Here is a 17,892-nt window from a genome sequence, read left to right as displayed (position 1 = left end):
ATATGGAAGTGGATTTAAAGAAGCTGGTTTCTTATATTTAGAAAATGTATATCGATATATCTTACTAAATTATGAAGGATTGTGTGATTGTTAGTTGGCGAAATTATCTATCTAATTTATACTAGTATTAAACAAAATCTTAAGGATAAATGCAAAATTTGAAAATATATATGACTCTGTATGATTAAAAGAGTACGGACTATTATCTAAATCTTAGTTGATATACATCATATTTTCATATTTTGACAAATAATTAAAGATTCTAGGTGCGGTCTTTATAGTTTCTCAAAAGAATTACAGTAAGTTACACCTCAAATGATTTTTTTTTTTTCATTTTGAAACAGATAATTTTATTAAAACAAATGACCAACCGAATTTAGAATGACTTTAAAAGCCAAAAGTCCCAACAAATATTACATTTGACTCTACTACGCAACCAATTAAACGTAAAATGACAAATACAATGAAAAAATACATTCTTTTCACCATGTTGTTATCGAATAAGACGTCATTACGAAATTTCCATGTATACCAGCAAGTAGACGACATGATGACAAACTACTTATTCTTCGAGTCTCTTAGAGCTTGCCAATCTTCGAACCATGACATCCAAAAATTAATTAGAATAAAAAATATTCAAAATTTGTATTTAATTTTATCATTTTAACGTTGATTTTCCAAAATAATCTTTCAAAATAATTATGTAAAGATCACAACAATATATATAAAAAAATTATATAAAGATCACAACAATATATATAACGAGTGGGAACGAGCCCCTGGTGCGTTGTAGCGAAAAATGATTTGCTCCATAATTTTATAGTTAAAATTCGCGCATATTGATAAAAAGATTTTATTAAATGAGAAACAGAAGATATAAATATATACTTAATGAAGGTTATAAAAAAGTTAAGAAAATTAATTTAAATTGAAATGACTGAAAATTGCTTTTGGTTAAGATTTTGTAGGGAAAAAAAAAATTAAGTTTTTTTAACTTTTTATTAATGACTAAATGTCCTAAAAATTTACAGTAAAACAATTGAAAATCATTCAAGTTGAAAATTAATAATAATACGTGGCCCCACCCTTACACACTCATCTTCAACGTCAAGCAATCTATGGAAGGCACCAACACCATGGCTAAAACGCCAGAGTGCTTATGGCCCCATTTTAAGACGGAAGGGAACCAGAAGGGAAGACATGGCAACAGTGATAGGTCTTATATGTACTTCATCATGTAATAATCTTTGAAACATGAACTTCTAATATTTTACCAACACAACACATGGTTAAACCAAAATTAACAAAAAACAGGAAGGGTTTACTTCAAAAACAAACAACTACAGCTCCAATAGACTAGACTTGACTTGACTTGCACAATAATAATTTCAGAATACATGACTATGATTATTGCATATACTCTACACATCTGCCATTTGAGTGTCCTCTGCCATTATTATCTCCATATCTCGTATGTCTCGCTTCAGTACGTTCCCCAGCCTACCAACAGCTTCCGTTTGCTGTTGTAGCACCTGTGTAATCAATGCGTAGAGTAGCAATCGTTACATAATAGGTTAATTTCGGCTATATTCTATCTCCAACAGGTCGAATAAGTAAAGTTTCAGAAAAGTAGCTAACTGAGAAAAGGGTCAAAAGTCGTCATGGGTTGTAATCAATTTATTTGAAAAAAAAGAAAAAAAAAAAAAAAAAAAAGACAAAGTGTAGAACGAAGGAAGAAGCACTTGCAAGTTGCATCAAAGTACTACCTCGTGCATATCAGAAAGACTCTTTTCTTGTATTTTGGTTGACCCTGGTAAAGAGACGGAAGCACCACCATGACCATTTGCTTGAACCCGAGCTACGGTCAGCAGATTTTGAACCCGTCTCGAGAGTTCAGCTTCGGATCCTTTTAACTGCAAGGGTATATTAGTAAAAAACAAGCGAACACCATTCAAAAGCATGTTGGTTTACTGTAGCGGATACCAACCTGTCTGATTACTGTAGTCAACTTCTCAGCCAGTTCAACTTCCCCTTTGGTCAAGGGTAACCGAAAGCCCTTTGCCTCAAACGCCTCCAGCATTCTCATCAACTTTTAAAAGTAAAGAAAATATGTACAATTAACGAAAGATACATGAAAAAAAAAACACATAGATAACGCTCTGTATCTGTAGTAGAGGAAACAATTTCAACCCCATTGGCTCATTTGGTTTACTTTTTTTCTTCTCTCAAATGGATCAAATTGGTCCATTTAAAGTAGTGTCGTAATGATATCAATTTTGCAATCACAATCGATAATGTAATAATAATTTTTATGAAATATTTCCTGGAAAAAAAAGAAAAAACATCTGCAAGTCGACCAGCCCTAGACCATTTCAAACTTCACTAAAAAAAAGACCCATTTTAACCAGAATCAGTTTCATCGAATTTCAGTATTGACACCTTCAAAATTTACAGTACAAGATAAACATGCTAAAAATTATAAGTATACCCTTAAAATCCGCCTTTGTAGAGCCTTCTCTGACTGTCTAAGTCTCTCTATCCGAGGAAATGTATCAGCTTGAAAATGCCTTTGAAGCTGTAAACATGTTAAAACATTATTATATTGCTAGAGCGTGTGCTTATGTATGATGAACATTTCAGGGGTGGGGAATAGTTACCACTTTCACGTTGGTTTGAGTCATTTGTAATCTCTCTGCATCTGAAAGTATGACTTCATCTTGAAGCTGCAAAGAATTAACATCTGAATAATTTAATATATGCTCGCAATCACATTTGGAGACTAGATGGAACCATATAGCATTGTGAAAAGTGAAAACGGTAGAACATTATCGAATATTATTTTGGCCTGTTGATGGTAATCAAACGACGTTAGTGACCAGTTTTGAATCATTATAAGATAATTATATGGCCTTCTATAAGCTCAAATTCAATATGATCTCAGTGTATCCATCTGACAGTATTCAAAAGTTTGAATTCAAGCATAGTTGCTGTCAACTTGATTAAATACTCTTACTCTCTAAATAAATTTCAAATTCTAAAACCTTAAAGATTACATACGTTACACGAACTCACTCAGAAAATACTAATTAAAAGAATAGTAAAGATCACAATTACCTTTTGGGTATCTTAGTCATTTATAAGCAATAAAGACTTCGATTCTAGTTGGTTACATTACATAACCATATATCTAAATTGATTTTGAGAATTATCTAACCTAACAAATTTCATCATGTTTTTTTTTTTTTTTACCCTTTTTCAGATTTATTTCGACTTTAAAATTTTCAGATTTTGGGATGTTAGATATATATATTTGTAATAACCTAATATTACACATTGATATATGGCAGATTAAGGGTTTGTTACTTTTCTTCTGTATTAAGTCATGTTTCCATTTGCCTTGTTTGGGGAGGGGTGAATTTTAAGATTAAGTGACAACGAAACAGCACTTTTAATTATTGAATTAAGAGCTGTACAGGAACTAGTCATTAAGACCATAGATAACGGTGATTGTGACGTGGAGTGAGTAAGGTGTACTTTTTGGGGCAAGTCAATGACTGGACCATGGCAGGGAAAGGGGGGAGTTGTAATGGGGGCTTTTGTAAGAAGTTTGGCGGTGATGTGGTAAAATTTGATTGGTATTTGAGGTGTAAATAATTAAAAGTGGGCGAGAGAAAATACTCATAACCAATTGCATGCTGCCATGTCACAAGCCGCCCCTTTCCTCTCTCCGTGATCCGCCGACCAACGCCTGAAGACAAACGCCCACAAACGCTCCATTCCGGGCATTTGTGGGGGCGTTTGTCTTGACACCTCATGAACATTTGGGGGAATGCAGCCCCATTATCTATGGTCTAACTGAAAAGTAACTGAAAAGTAAAGAGGCCCTTAACAGAACCTCAATAATAACTCGGGATGTCAAGTTTTGACATCAATTAGTTCAAATTTCTAATTCAAATTTGATTTGCTATAAAGAATTTTAATTCAATTATACTACATATGATAATATGATATAATTCAATTTACATTCATTAACCATCAAATCACATTGACATTTATCTCAAGCTAAGGCCACTGGACAATTGTCTAGGATTCTGATAATAGCAATAAAAATGATGAAGGTACCTTTTTTGTTTCCAGCTACAAGATTTCATCGAAAAAGATGTCTTTAGAATCTCAACTGAATGATAATGTGATCTTAACATTTAGAAGCATAGCTAGTAGTGAACTAAACCTCTAACTACGTGCATATACTTCTAGAAGGCAGTTGGTCCATTCGATCGCATATATTATCTTTGAATCCTATTTTCTCCACAAACCATATTAACGATTCACACAATTTTACCTATATGATGCAGCTGAAATCCCATGAAAGTCACTACAACTAAAACACTTAAGAAACTAAAAATACGAGCTATTGTTTTATGTCAAGCTAAAGAAACAAGTCAACGTTCCAAGTTGTCAGCATCAACTCATAAGCCAAACAATTAACACGTTTATGACAAAAAATAATTTAGGTGAGCTAAGTCTTTAATAAAGCCATAATTGCATTCTTAAAGGGGCATTGTATCTACCCAAGGTTGCAAAACTAGCTACTCGGGGAGTACTGAGTTGGAACTATAATAGCATTCTTAAAGGGGCATTGTATCTACCCAAGGTTGCAAAACTAGCTACTCGGGGAGTACTGAGTTGGAACTTTGGAGGGACTAATCAGCAACTCGTGGATTAATCGGATAGGACTTTTCAAACATTTAATGATTTAAACAATAAATTTCAAAATATATGTGTTAATAAAACCATAAACATAAAAATAAACATAAACTTCAACATAATTGTATAAAAACATAAACATAATAGTTAATTTGTTCAAACGCTCTTAAATTCTGGTTTAACATCATTTTAAATTGTTGACCAATTATGACTTTGACCGATTTTGACCGACTAGACCTGACTTTGACCAAAAAATCTGACTATGACCCATAAACCGACGTTGAAGATTAATTAAACAGAGTTTGGAAAATCAAATCGACCTGTTATTAAAAAGGAGTAATCAGGGATTTTTACAACAGTGTACTACTGCATCTATATTGGTTCTCAAAGAGCAACTGAAATGACAATGGATACGTTTATGCATTTAGCTAACAATTTTTTCCTATAAACCATTAGAAATTAGGATAGAAACTATTGCAGCCAGGCAAAATAAGTTCTACATGGTCAATAGGTCGACAACCTAGGTGAAACAATAGGTACCTTTAGTAATTAAGATAACTACAGGGCCAATAGGTCGACAACCTAGGTGAAACAATAGGTACCTTCAGTACTTGGGATAAAATCTTTTTGGCAGCTCAAAAAAAAAAATGCTTGTTATTCAGTATCAAACTACCATAACAAGTTGTAGACAAAACGATAATAATTCATGACTTCTACCATGCCCTATTGAAGTTACCCTCCGCATTCAAATCAATAGCATGATCTTAGCAATATCATTTACCTTCAAACGCTCAGAAAGATCTTTAAAACCCTTAACAAGCTGTGGCCACAAACGTTCATGGTTCGAGCTATCCATACCTTCTAGCTTTCCCATTGCCTCTGCCCACATTATCTGGCAATCACAAACTACCGTCCAATCTTAGCAAACACGTTATTCAATCTTCCACTAAACTGAATAAGAAAAATTAAAATATACAAAATCCAAATCCAAAAATGAAAGCAACTATAAACTAAAAACTGCTAGTAAACTTACATCTGATACACCAGCAGGCTTTGTCCTAAATTGAGGTTCAGTCACACTGAATAACAAATGCTGCAGAACATTAAGAAACATAAGCTTAACCTGCAACGACCATTTCCCCTTAAATACACAAATATTGAGTAACAAGCATGAAATTTAACCTTGAACGCATACTTAGGGTTTGCAATTTCATCCTTATAAGCATCAAGTACTGCCTGATAAAACACATCATGTAATTACAATTTGGTATACAATTAGGGTTAGGGTTTCAAATACACACATATACACGTATAAAACCTGTATATCTCGATCAGCAAGAGAGAAAGGAAGTGGAGCAACAGGAACCATCTGAGTAGTCAACTGAACATTAAACGGCGTCTTCTGAGCAGGCGTTGGTTGACTTTGACCAAACAAGTTATTGTTATTTGTTGTTGCTCCAAACGGCGTCGATAATCCAAACGCACTCGAACTTTGTTGCTGCTGAAACGGAGATGTTTGCTGTTGCTGTGATTGTGGTGGTTGTTGTTGAGAGAATGGAGTAGAGAATAGTGATGTACCGAAGCCGGTGGCGAATGACGGTGTTGACGGTGTTCCGAATGCAGGGGTGGTTGATGGAGTGGCGAAGGAGGAGGATGGTGTGCCGAAGGCGGGAGTGGCGGATGGAGTGTTGAAAGGGGAAGGTGAAGATGCCTGAGCTCCGAACATTGTGGCGGAGCACGGCGGACGGAGTATGTTGGCGGTGACCTAAAAATAATGTGGTGTTTATTGCCGCCAATTTTTGAGAGGATCTATTCGGGGTAAACAATTGAATATGGGAGGTGACCATTCTTTTCGATCTACATTTAATTCTTTATTTTATTTTATTACATATATAATATATATAATATAATTATAATATAATAATAATAATAATAATATAAGCCCAACTCCTTAAATTACTAATCTAAGAGCATAACTATAAATTTATAAAATAAAATAGATCAAAAAGTGGTGGTGTGTGAGGGTATCCTTCCATTAAATACATATGCCCCTTTTAATAATAATAATAATAATAATAATAATAATAATAATAATACGGTCTAGTATTGAATATGTCTCTTTTTTTTCAGAAAAAAACTCAAAACTATATTAAACTAAAACCAATGATTACATAACCAACAAACAAAATACTAAATTAAAAAGGAAAGTCACCCAAACAACCAATAAAACCAATAAACCGAAACCTAGCAAATCAAAAACAAAGCGCAAGCTAGCAAACAACTAAAACTAGCAACTAACTAACGAGCAAAGCACCCAAGTAAAACCATAAACTCGCAAACAAGAGAAGAGAGGAAACAATCAAACCTGATAGATTACCAACCATCTGACACATAAAACTCAAAAACCAAAAAACGCCAACCGAGAACTCGAATACCTTCCACATTAAAATTCCTTTGTTCTACTCCATTTACTTTACGAGTCTTTATCGTTTTTGTTTGGAAGTCGCCATATAATTGAGCTTACCTTCGACCCCGATAGCTTTCCAAACCTTTCGTTACCAAATTAAAAAAATTCAACCCCATTACCTGTATCTTTCCCATTACCAACAACCACACTTGATGCAACACGACAAACACCAACTCCATCTTCACGAGTGGATCCAAAAGTACCTGCCACCGAGTTACCAGCATGGATGTCATCAAATTCCACAATTGTATCTTCGCCCAATAACCGATCATCACCACCATCTTGCAAGCTGAACGAGCTACTGAATCCATTCAGCGTCATCTCATTTTTCTTCAGTTTGACAGCCTTCTTAGAGGAGTTATAATAACTAATAGTTTGTGAGAATTGATATGATGAGTTTGTTTGATGAAACTGTAATGTAAGTGGGGAGTTTTTTTTTTGGATAACCGTGCAGTTTGGTAAAACAAAGGGGCAAAATAGAGAACACACAAAAATGTGAATATGGAAGAGACGAGACAGATATGAGCTAATTTTTTTTCGGCGAAAATTCAAAAAATATTATAGTAAAAAGGATAATTCATCAAAAAGATGAAAAGCCTAAGATTACAAACAAAAGAAAATGCCTAAAGGCACACAAAGACAACATGAAGAATTGCAACTAACTAAATACCCTAGTGGAACAATTGAAAGTGCATCTAAAACTAGGAACTAAGAGTGTAATAAAAGATATGAGCTAATGCATTATTTGAATGGTGAGATTTTAATGGAATGCTTGATCGTATGGATGAGTTGGTTCGTGATATGGAGTTCTAATACCTATTAATTAAATATGATTTTACTTGGTGAAAGTGATATTTTTAATACCACTTTTGATAAATAGAATCAAACTAGTTGTGGAGCCTTCGTTTCGTGTCGGGGGCTCCGTTTTGAATACGAGTTAAAAAAATGTCTTGATTTATTTTGTAAAAAAGAATTTTTTTCGACATCTAACATTGAAGGGTTGTTTCTTTTGTGAAAGTTGCTTCTTTTAGCGTTCGTTTTTTTTTTTAAAAGTTAGTTGATCTATTTTGTAAAAAAAAATATTTTTCGACATCTTTTGGTAGTATTGAAGGGTTGTTCCTTTTATGAAAGTTGCCTCCTTTATCGTTGAGGAAAAAAAAAAGGTTAGTTGATTTTTTTGGGAAAAAAGAATTTTTTTCGACATCTTTTGGTAACATTGAAGGGTTGGTTCTTTTATGAGAGTTGCTTCTTTTATCGTTGGAGACCAAAAACAAAAGTGAAATGACGAAAATACCCCTGATTACTATTGATGAATAATATTACATTGTTTTGTCTATTAGATATATAGATAATTTGCCAAAATATTCTTATATTATGTCTTGTATTGTATACATTTTTTGATAAAATTTATTCGAGGATGTTTTTGGAATATAACACCAAACTAGTGAAATGATCCGTGAAATCACGGGGTTGTTTAAACGAGACAGTTTAATGATATGTTTTAGGTATTAAGTGAATGTAAATGCTAAAGTCATTTAGTTAAAGACCCATGGAATCACAGATTCTGACTAAGAAATTTGGTCAGAATAAATGAACTACATTTATTCTCCCACCACCTTATTCCAATTTTTATCACAATTATTATTTTTTGTCATAAAAGGTACATTACAACATTTTATTGAGACATGTATTTTATATACATATGTAACGTAATTAATTCCGTAAAGATGACCCAGTTTTGAATAATAATAATATAATAATAATAAAGTTTGCTCTAAAATTAAGTATTTATATTTTTAATAATAATTATTAGTAATAACAAATGTCTCTTTAGTTTTATTTTTTAAAAACTAAAATACAATTATTATATGAAAGCTGTATAATATGCTTCAAAGTTTGTACATGTGTTCATGATGTGTCTTATCATAAAGTTGTATATAATGTTTCAAATATTGTACATATGATAATGAGAGTGGTTTACCATAAAATTGTACATATTGCTTCAAATATTGTACACATGGTCATGAGGGCATTTTATCATAAAGTTGTACATGATACTTCATATATTATACAATTAACATGTTAATACTTTATTTAAAATAATTAATTATTTTAATGACATCATCAAGTTAGTTACTATAAATATAATTTTTTAATTATAAAATATTTAGAATTAATGACATTATCTAAGTGACCTAGATTTTTTTCTTTTTATTTTTGATTTTTTCTTAAACAAAATTAGCCTAATAATGACATAATCATTTTAGCATTTTAATAGAAACTATAGATAATGGTGGATATATCAAATGTGAATCATAAATATCATCTGATCCTAGAAATGACAGTGGATCGAATTATGTCATATCGACATTCATATTCATTAATCAAAATTTTATCCATATCATTTAAATTTAATTTTTCCATCCATATTCATATCCGACGTATTATTCGATTTAATATATATCCATTGAATAATTCAATGTTAGATATTTTTTCAACTTAATACTATCAAAAGCCATAACTTGTTATAAAAATAAGCCGTAATGTATATAATACACACTATAAATCACCTAGCTGACTAGTCTGTCATAAATTTTGTGTATGTATACAAACATAGAATTCGATAACAAATATACTTTACATATTAGAAGATGATCATCTACACAAGTGTTTTGATTGGAATGTCTGTTAAATATCTAGGAAAATATCCAACCATTAATAATAAGAAATATTAAAAATCTAATGCAATAAAAATGTATTAATTTAATGAAATATCATATATAACTGATGATATTATATATATATATATATATATATATATATATATATATATATATATATATATATATATATATATATATATAAGCATTTCGTGTGAAATCGGGTTCATCTATGTATTACCATCATCACCCATATCCGATAAAATAAACATCCATATCCAATATTATCCGGTTATATCATCCATATCTGATACAATAAACATCCATATATAATATTCATCCGATTATTAGAGGCGAAGTCAGAATTTACCGATAAGGGTGACATTTATGGGAAAATAAATATTAATATATAAATTAATTGATGTTATAATTTATAATTAAGGAATGTAGCCATGTGGGCAATAATCTATAATTTATATTACATTAGATTTTGAGCTCGTGCGTTGTACGACTGCACAAAAATCATCTTAAAATAATTATTTTTAACAAAATATATATGAGTCAGTATGTACCTCCACATGAAAATAATACTCCAAGATAATAGAAGTTTTGAATTTTAAAATGAAAGTGAGATTAACTGTTATACGCAATATAGACTATTAAGGCTTAAAAATCTGTCATATAAGACATCTTCATAAACGATTAACAAAAATGTATTTACATTGAGTAATTAAAGCTTACTTGTAATATATATATATATATATATATATATATATATATATATATATATATATATATATACACACACAGACACACACACACACACACACATATATATATATATATATATATATATATATATATATATATATATATATATATATATATATATATATATATATAAATCGGTAAGCTTTTGTCCACATGTCCTTCACCCCTTAATTTTCGGTCCATGTAGGTGAGAAGTTTCTCTCACAAAAAACCTATACATATACACTATTTGTTGTTATTTTTTTTTACCTCACACCAAACATATACATACAATACATATACCACCTCATCATCCTACATGGCATCCGAAATTCTTATCAGTTTTAATTCAAAAATACCTTTTTGTATAGAAAGTGGTGAGAATATTGTTTTTTTCAAAAATACACTCAAGTGCACACACTTACCAACATAACTCTACTTCACATATCTTTCACACAATTAACCCGCCTATTATACCATTATTTTCAAAATCATCTTTGTTAATTTGAACTCAAATTCTCTCTCGGTTGCCAAACGAAAAATACAGGTTTAATTTTTTCACTAAACTTCAATAATCTTGATGTTTTTTGAATGATTATTTTCTAACTTATGTTTCTTTTCATTCTAGTTTTAAATAATGGCCACATCCAAGAACATAATTCAGGTTTCAGAGATTGACGGACGGAAAGTTAATTTTACCATAAAAATTTAAGTGGTCTGTCTCCTTCAAAAGCTGGGATATGGTTACGATGAAGGCAAGCCCACTTTGGAGCTAATCATTTCGGATGAGGAGGTTTGTGTTCATTTTATATATATATATATATATATATATATATATATATATATATATATAGATTTCTTAATTCTCTTTTCATTTTAGAATTTTTTTTATATCTTCTTTTCTATGTTTATTTTCTCCATATTAGGGCGCTAAGATTGTAATCGACATCCGTAACTCCCTTAAGGCCAAATTTGATAACCTCATTAGGGAATGGGGCTTATTTTGTATTTCTAATGTTGTTGTAGTTGATAGTCCGCTACAATTTCGGACCAAACATATCCAACATGAGTACAAACTCATGTTTACTAAGAAAACAACTGTTGTGCCATTCCCACTAACCGAATGGAGAGGAACTAATGGTTTTAGTTTCATCCCTTTCGATGTTTTGAGATCTTGATGCCTTAAAGTTGGAGTTTCAGCAGGTTAATAAATGTTTATTATATCAATTTTTTTGAATTTTTTTTAAATATTTATTTTGCTTTGACTTACAACACTTTATAATGTCACACAATCTTTATTTGTTTTTTTTTGTTCCTATAGATGTTATTGGACGTGTAGCAAATTATTCAGAAGTACAGGATTTTCGAAGCACTGGTGAACTCAAATCCAAGTACATCAATCTTCAGCTCATTGATTTAGGGTAATATCTAACACCTTTTTAGTTTAAACCATTTTCAGAATAAATTGTGTAAACATGTTCTTAAAATCATAACACACTTATACATGAGCGTTTTTGAGTCATTTTTTTAATAGTGGCTTGCAATTGGATGCAACTATGTGGGGTCAATTTTCCTTGAATTTCGAAAACCATATGAATGTTTTGGATGATGATGCTTCCGTAATCTTATTGATTCACTTTGGAGTCACCAAACTGCACCAAAGTTTTTCTTTTTAGCCAATAAATATATGTTTTTCATATATGATGATCTTACTTTTAATTATTAATTTTTATGTAATATATGATGATCTTATTGATTGTGTATACTAAGTTCTTTTGTGTTTAAATGCTACAGAAAAACTGGCAGTTTCTACCGACTGAAAAAACATGAACGTTTTGATAGACACCGATCATCCGCAAATCATTGAGTTCAGACAACGGTACATTATTACCAAAAACATTAACTTCATAATAATAATCAATACTGTATCTATGTTAAATTTAACATATTTCAATATATTTCAATATAAAAGACTAATCTTATTTTCTGTATCTATTTTTAGTTGAACCATTTTCTGAAAAAAGTAAGACACATTTAGGAGATACTCGATCATTCAAGTAATAAATTGAAATGAAAGTCTTCATTTACTTATCCTACGAAGTATAGTAATAAATTTAAAAACCATGCTAAGATAAATAAATCATTCTATTAGTACACATTAAATGTTATTATTGATAATCTAAAGGTAAATAATTCACTTTATTGTACATTCAAGTTTTAATTCATTAAATATTAAATTCATTCATTGTTACTAATATCATAATAATAACATTTAATGAAATATAGTAGTTCCCAAAACAACTAAACCAATTTCCATTTAACGCTCAATCATTTTTTCACTTCATAAATGAGTACATTAATTATGCATTTAAAACAAATATACTACAACTTATTAGTAAATTGGTATTTGCATTCATCAATTGAACATTGTTTGATACTTCAATTAAAATAACTAACTTGTTTATTGTTATCATAGCCTCACCCAAATCCATTCTTCTGAAGATTCCATTTGTTCGTTAGCTCCTTCGTTGTCAATTTCTTCTGCACGTGATCCAAAGTCCTTTTTTAAAAAGGCTCAGTATGTTGGTTTAGATCGGTTGAACCCGTCCATGGTAATCATTTGAATGAATTTTTTCACCCCATATTTAACCAAACATATATCCAATTTTCAACTTTGTTGTTAAAATATTTGTAGGAAGGCATATATATTATTCAGGCCACAATCAATACCATTCTTCCCGACGACACTTGGTACTACATTGCCTGCAAGAAGTGTAACAAGAGTGCTAAACCTGTTATCCCTAACTGTGATCTTACATTGGACGTTGTTCAACTTTTAAACTTGGAACGGAAGTGTTACAGTTGTATCGATAAGCCGGAGGTGGTAGTGAGGTGAATTACAAAACATTCTAAAAAGATTTGAAAAATATTAGTTTTTCTCTTTACTCATACTTTGTCTGTCTTTAAATTTTTACATACTAGGTTTAAGGTGCCGATTCATGTAGAAAATCAAACCGGCACAGCATCTTTCACTATTTTCGAATCTGTGGTGAAGAAGTACGTTACCCCATCGGCTTATGAGTTAATCAAGGCATTGTCTGAAGATGATGATTATCCTGAAAAGCTGGAACTTCTTTTACAGAAGACCCTTTTGTTTAAGATAGATGTTAGTGGTTATAACAAAGAACGAGAAATTCGAAACTACACTGTTAAAGATGTGACCGATGACCCAACATGTTTTGAACTCTATGAGAGTTTCAAGGTAACATTTAATACCGTTAGATGATTTTTTCCTTGATTCAATATATAAGTTGTTTTATACGTACTCATTGTCTTTTGTTTTTTGTATTATTATTCATTTTAACTTGCTGTTTGTATGATGTCTAAAATATCAATAGTTTCTTAACCTATCTTTAATATCACTAAGGTCGATCAACAAATGGTTTTTGAAGATGTTGAGATTGAAGAATCATCTGAGAAACAGACTTTAGTTGGGAATGTATGAATACATTATATAATACTCAGTTCTAAATTACTTTCATATCACGGTCATTTTTAATAATCATTATTAAACCCCTTATAATTAACTTTGTAGTGTGTCTCTAATGCTTCTGGAAGTCAGACAGTTGATCACAGTCATGATACCTGTTTCAGCCCACCTCTCAAAAAAATCAAACAAGAAGGAATCAAATCTCCAGCATCTGTTAAGTCTTCAACAACCAAGGTTAAATTCTCCGATCATTCTAAATGATTACGCTCATCCGATTCATGATTTAAACAAGTTACATTTGTTAACAGTTATTTTTGGTTTTCTTCTATGGAATTCCAATGGCATGTAAACTATATAATTATGTTTTCCCTGCACTATTTCTCTTCCATATCCACCTTGATATAGATAACAATCTAATTTATTTTGTTTTAATTTTATTGTGTTTTATGTTGATGTTTTTTGTGTTGAGGTTTTTATTATGACTGACCTCTTTTTATTATCCTAACACACTGCTATTTTAATTAAAATGCGACTTTCCAATTTCCTTTATAAAAATAAATTTAGAAGGAAATTAAAGTTATAAATTTTGGAGCATTTATTGTAGTATATACGTGTTAACCTACCAACTCGATTGAGTAGCTCCTAAAATCTACTTTAAACCCTTACTTGTCAAAAAGCAATTTGCATTTTTCAAATACGTAAACCTCAACTTCACTTTCCATCCTTTGTCTACTTTTTTCAAATAATAAAAAAATGGATCAAGTTTCAAAGAATATTCTAGATGCTCTTCCTAAAGACATACTTGGTGAAATATTGTCAAGAGTCGGTCAAGAATCATCGGTTCACTTTTCTGTTGCCAGATTGGTTTGCAAAGACTTTCGTAAGCAATCCGAACATTATTTGGTTTATCGAAGGCTTTCCTTAGATCGGTGGCCTATCATAGCTTGGGGTATCCCGGAAATGGTCTATCTTCTCCATCGGTATATGATAAATAAAAACCATAATGCGATTTTTCGATTGGGTTTGTTAGGTTATTTCGATGGAGTAAACACAGACTTAGGGCTTCGTTATTTAGAAGAAGCTTCAAACTATGGTCTTAACCAGGCAGTTTATGTTTATGGTTTGATCATGTTTCCATCTGATGATTTGGAGGAAAAGGATAAGAGTTTAAAAATAATTAATGCCAGATTTCCACCACTGCCGAATTTGGTGGTTTCTGTCAGTATGGATGTTTATGGTTTGTTACAGCAATTATGGCGAAGGAACCTCCATCCTTTTGCTGACTTGGCAACCACTTGCCCTATATCCGGCCACATAGGTTATTTCCCATATGTTCATGGCTTTGAACTCACCATACCAGACTGTATGTCGTGTTTTTGGGCTTATGAGTTAGGGCTGATTATAAATTGATTTAGGTATAATTAAATTTATGTTATTATTATGTGAAAAATCTTTTGTTATTTTGTATAAAAATTACTCATCTATTATTATTATTATAAATTTTCATTATGATATTAGTATAAATGTTAATTTTTTCCTTCAAGTTTGGTATCAATTTAACTGTTATAATATGTTTAATTGATATTAGTATAAATGTTCCATCTAAAATAATTAATTGTTAAATAATGAAATATATAATATGTTTAGAAAATTGAACCATTTTTTGAGCCTTAATTCCTAAAATGTTTCTTCACATATTATTATTATATAATATTTTACAACTATATTTTTATTTTTATTTTATCATCATACCATTGGACAAATGTTCACATACCATGTCAATTTAGTAGCCCAAAAACTACTTTAAACCCATAATTTTCACACTAAAACTTGCATCATTTTCAACTACTTTCATGTTCTACAAGACCTATCAAGTGTCTACTTTACACAAAAATATCTATTTAACCTTTTCATGTTGAAATACTTTTTGTAAATAATACAACAATTATATCTCATTCAAAAGAATATTCCAGAACCAATTTCTTCACCTATGTTGAGTCAAATCTTTTCTAAAAGTGTTAAATATTCGAATTTCCTTTTTTATTTACTTTTAAAATAAAACTAAAAACTTATGTAAAAAATGTTTGCTTTTCAAATAAAAAAATAAAATTACAAATATACTTTCCATATTCAGCTTTTTTTATAAAAGTATTTGAAAGATGTTTGAGGAAGTAACCATATCATCATTTAACTACACACGTGTTCACATACCACGTCGCATCATTAACTCCAAAAAACAACTTTCAAGGCTTACTTTTCAGGCGGCTAATATCATCATTCTGATCTTACTTTCTGCTGCTACAGAAGGTCAAGGTCTCAAGTACACACTATTCAAAAAAACTTCAACTTTATTTTCCAGATTTTATATCTTTTTAAAAAATAATGAAAAAAATTAAAATGAATAAGATCAACAATATTGTCGATCTTCTTCCTGATGATTTGCTTGGTGAAATATTATCAAGAGTCGGCCAAAATTCTTCTACTCAGTTGGGTGTTGCTCGATTGGTTTGCAAAGCCTTTTTTAAGCAAGCCCAGCATCCATTGGTTTATCAAAGGCTTTCCTTTGATCGTTTATCTGTAGGGTTTTGGGTATCCTTCAAATGGTTTATCTTTACCATCGCTGTTTGGTAAATAAAAACCCTAATGCGTTTTTTCGCAGGGGTTTGTTATTTTATTTTGATGGAAAATACACCCAAGATAGGCTCCGTTATTTAAAACAAACATCAAACTCCCAATTAGTAGAGGTTGTGTATGTTTATGGTTTGGTGATGATTGCTTCTCACGATGTAAATGAAAAGGATATCGGTTTAAAAATTCTTAATCAGACATTTCCACCGATACCGGATTATGTGGTTGATGTGAGAACAAAGGTTTATGACCTTATACATCAAACCTGGAGAAGGAACCGCCATCCTTTTGCTGACGTGGAAACGAGGTGCCCTATATCCGGCCACAAAGGTTATTTCCCAAGAATTAGTGGGTTTGAACTAAAGACGCTAGAATGCATGTCGTGCTTTTGGGCTTATGAGTTGAAGATTTTTGTAAATCGATATGGATTTAATTAGATTTGTGTTTTTTTTACACTAAAATTACATTTATGTTAGTATTATGGGAAAAAATCTTTTTGTAACAACTATGGAAATTACTCCTGTAATATTAATATAAATTTATCTTTATATTATGATATCAGTGTTGGCACATTTCTTCTTCTTATTTTTTTATCTTTTCAATTCATGTATTACTAACAGCACTATAGTTACTAACCAATTGAGTTAAGTATTGTATAATAAACTACTAAACACTAATATAAATAGTTATCACTTTATTAGAAATTGTGATTACTTTCAAACCAAATATACCATATTCTAATCCCTACACATTATGGATGTAAATTCCTGTTACCAATAAAGTCAAGTACAACACAAAACATTTCTTTATCCGTTGGTATTTAGTCAATAACCATAATCTCATTTTCAAATTTGAAATTTGAAATTGTGGATCATAACAAACATAATCCTTCATTATCTTCAAAAACCAAAGTTTCTCGATAATTTTGATCAAACTTTATTGTCATGAATAATAACTTCAGAAGATCTTCATGTTTAAATAAATCAAATCAAAATGAGACAAATCTTTCGGAACCAGTTACAAATAAACGAAAATACCCTACAAGGATGAAGGATTCCTTTGATGTTAATGCATCAAATCCAAGTACTACTTACTGTTTTTATTAATCTGAATTTTATAGAAAGTTACTCTTGGCATATATTTTGAGATTTAGTATTCAACCATATTCACTATACATCAAATTTAAATAA

The 17,892-nt window shown here is 30.8% G+C and overlaps 4 protein-coding genes across 4 annotated transcripts; 3 read left to right on the top strand and 1 right to left on the bottom strand.

The window, feature by feature from the left end:
- Positions 1–1,367: 1,367 nt before the first annotated feature.
- Positions 1,368–6,525, bottom strand: LOC139844583 (nuclear pore complex protein NUP54-like). Its single transcript, XM_071834815.1, has 9 exons — positions 6,026–6,525; positions 5,890–5,943; positions 5,741–5,800; positions 5,489–5,599; positions 2,658–2,723; positions 2,489–2,575; positions 1,988–2,089; positions 1,767–1,913; positions 1,368–1,532 (listed from the first exon to the last, which is right to left on the bottom strand). The coding sequence occupies exons 1-9, from the start codon at positions 6,431–6,433 to the stop codon at positions 1,422–1,424; spliced, it is 1,146 nt and encodes a 381-aa protein (XP_071690916.1). The 5' UTR covers positions 6,434–6,525; the 3' UTR covers positions 1,368–1,421.
- A 4,696-nt stretch (positions 6,526–11,221) lies between these two features.
- On the top strand, positions 11,222–14,335 carry LOC139842344 (uncharacterized). Its single transcript, XM_071832494.1, has 9 exons — positions 11,222–11,248; positions 11,318–11,377; positions 11,511–11,724; positions 11,906–12,005; positions 13,061–13,196; positions 13,280–13,476; positions 13,567–13,846; positions 14,012–14,083; positions 14,180–14,335. Exons 1-9 carry the CDS (start codon positions 11,222–11,224, stop codon positions 14,333–14,335), a joined length of 1,242 nt encoding a protein of 413 aa, XP_071688595.1.
- A 492-nt stretch (positions 14,336–14,827) lies between these two features.
- LOC139842343 (putative F-box protein At1g67623) lies at positions 14,828–15,484 on the top strand. The gene is made up of 2 exons (XM_071832493.1): positions 14,828–15,023; positions 15,105–15,484. The coding sequence occupies exons 1-2, from the start codon at positions 14,828–14,830 to the stop codon at positions 15,482–15,484; spliced, it is 576 nt and encodes a 191-aa protein (XP_071688594.1).
- Positions 15,485–16,471: 987 nt separating this feature from the next.
- On the top strand, positions 16,472–17,139 carry LOC139842342 (uncharacterized). Its single transcript, XM_071832492.1, has 2 exons — positions 16,472–16,677; positions 16,734–17,139. Exons 1-2 carry the CDS (start codon positions 16,472–16,474, stop codon positions 17,137–17,139), a joined length of 612 nt encoding a protein of 203 aa, XP_071688593.1.
- Positions 17,140–17,892: the final 753 nt, after the last annotated feature.

The sequence above is a fragment of the Rutidosis leptorrhynchoides genome, chromosome 4 (genome assembly GCF_046630445.1).
Source record: "Rutidosis leptorrhynchoides isolate AG116_Rl617_1_P2 chromosome 4, CSIRO_AGI_Rlap_v1, whole genome shotgun sequence".
NCBI lineage: Eukaryota > Viridiplantae > Streptophyta > Magnoliopsida > Asterales > Asteraceae > Rutidosis > Rutidosis leptorrhynchoides.
This window is presented reverse-complemented; position numbering and strand designations above follow the sequence as displayed.

Coding starts and splice junctions, on each gene's coding strand:
- LOC139844583 (XM_071834815.1), bottom strand. CDS start 6,433: ATGTTCGGAGCTCAGGCATCTTCACCTTCCCCTTTCAACACTCCATCC. Junction 5,801..5,889: donor ACCCTAAGTATGCGTTCAAG/GTTAAATTTCAT, acceptor AATGTTCTGCAG/CATTTGTTATTCAGTGTGAC. Junction 2,576..2,657: donor CTCAAACCAACGTGAAAGTG/GTAACTATTCCC, acceptor ACATGTTTACAG/CTTCAAAGGCATTTTCAAGC.
- LOC139842344 (XM_071832494.1), top strand. CDS start 11,222: ATGGCCACATCCAAGAACATAATTCAG. Junction 13,477..13,566: donor AAGCCGGAGGTGGTAGTGAG/GTGAATTACAAA, acceptor TTTACATACTAG/GTTTAAGGTGCCGATTCATG. Junction 13,847..14,011: donor AACTCTATGAGAGTTTCAAG/GTAACATTTAAT, acceptor AATATCACTAAG/GTCGATCAACAAATGGTTTT.
- LOC139842343 (XM_071832493.1), top strand. CDS start 14,828: ATGGATCAAGTTTCAAAGAATATTCTAGATGCTCTTCCTAAAGACATA. Junction 15,024..15,104: donor GTGGCCTATCATAGCTTGGG/GTATCCCGGAAA, acceptor TGGGTTTGTTAG/GTTATTTCGATGGAGTAAAC.
- LOC139842342 (XM_071832492.1), top strand. CDS start 16,472: ATGAATAAGATCAACAATATTGTCGATCTTCTTCCTGATGATTTGCTT. Junction 16,678..16,733: donor TTTTGGGTATCCTTCAAATG/GTTTATCTTTAC, acceptor GTTTTTTCGCAG/GGGTTTGTTATTTTATTTTG.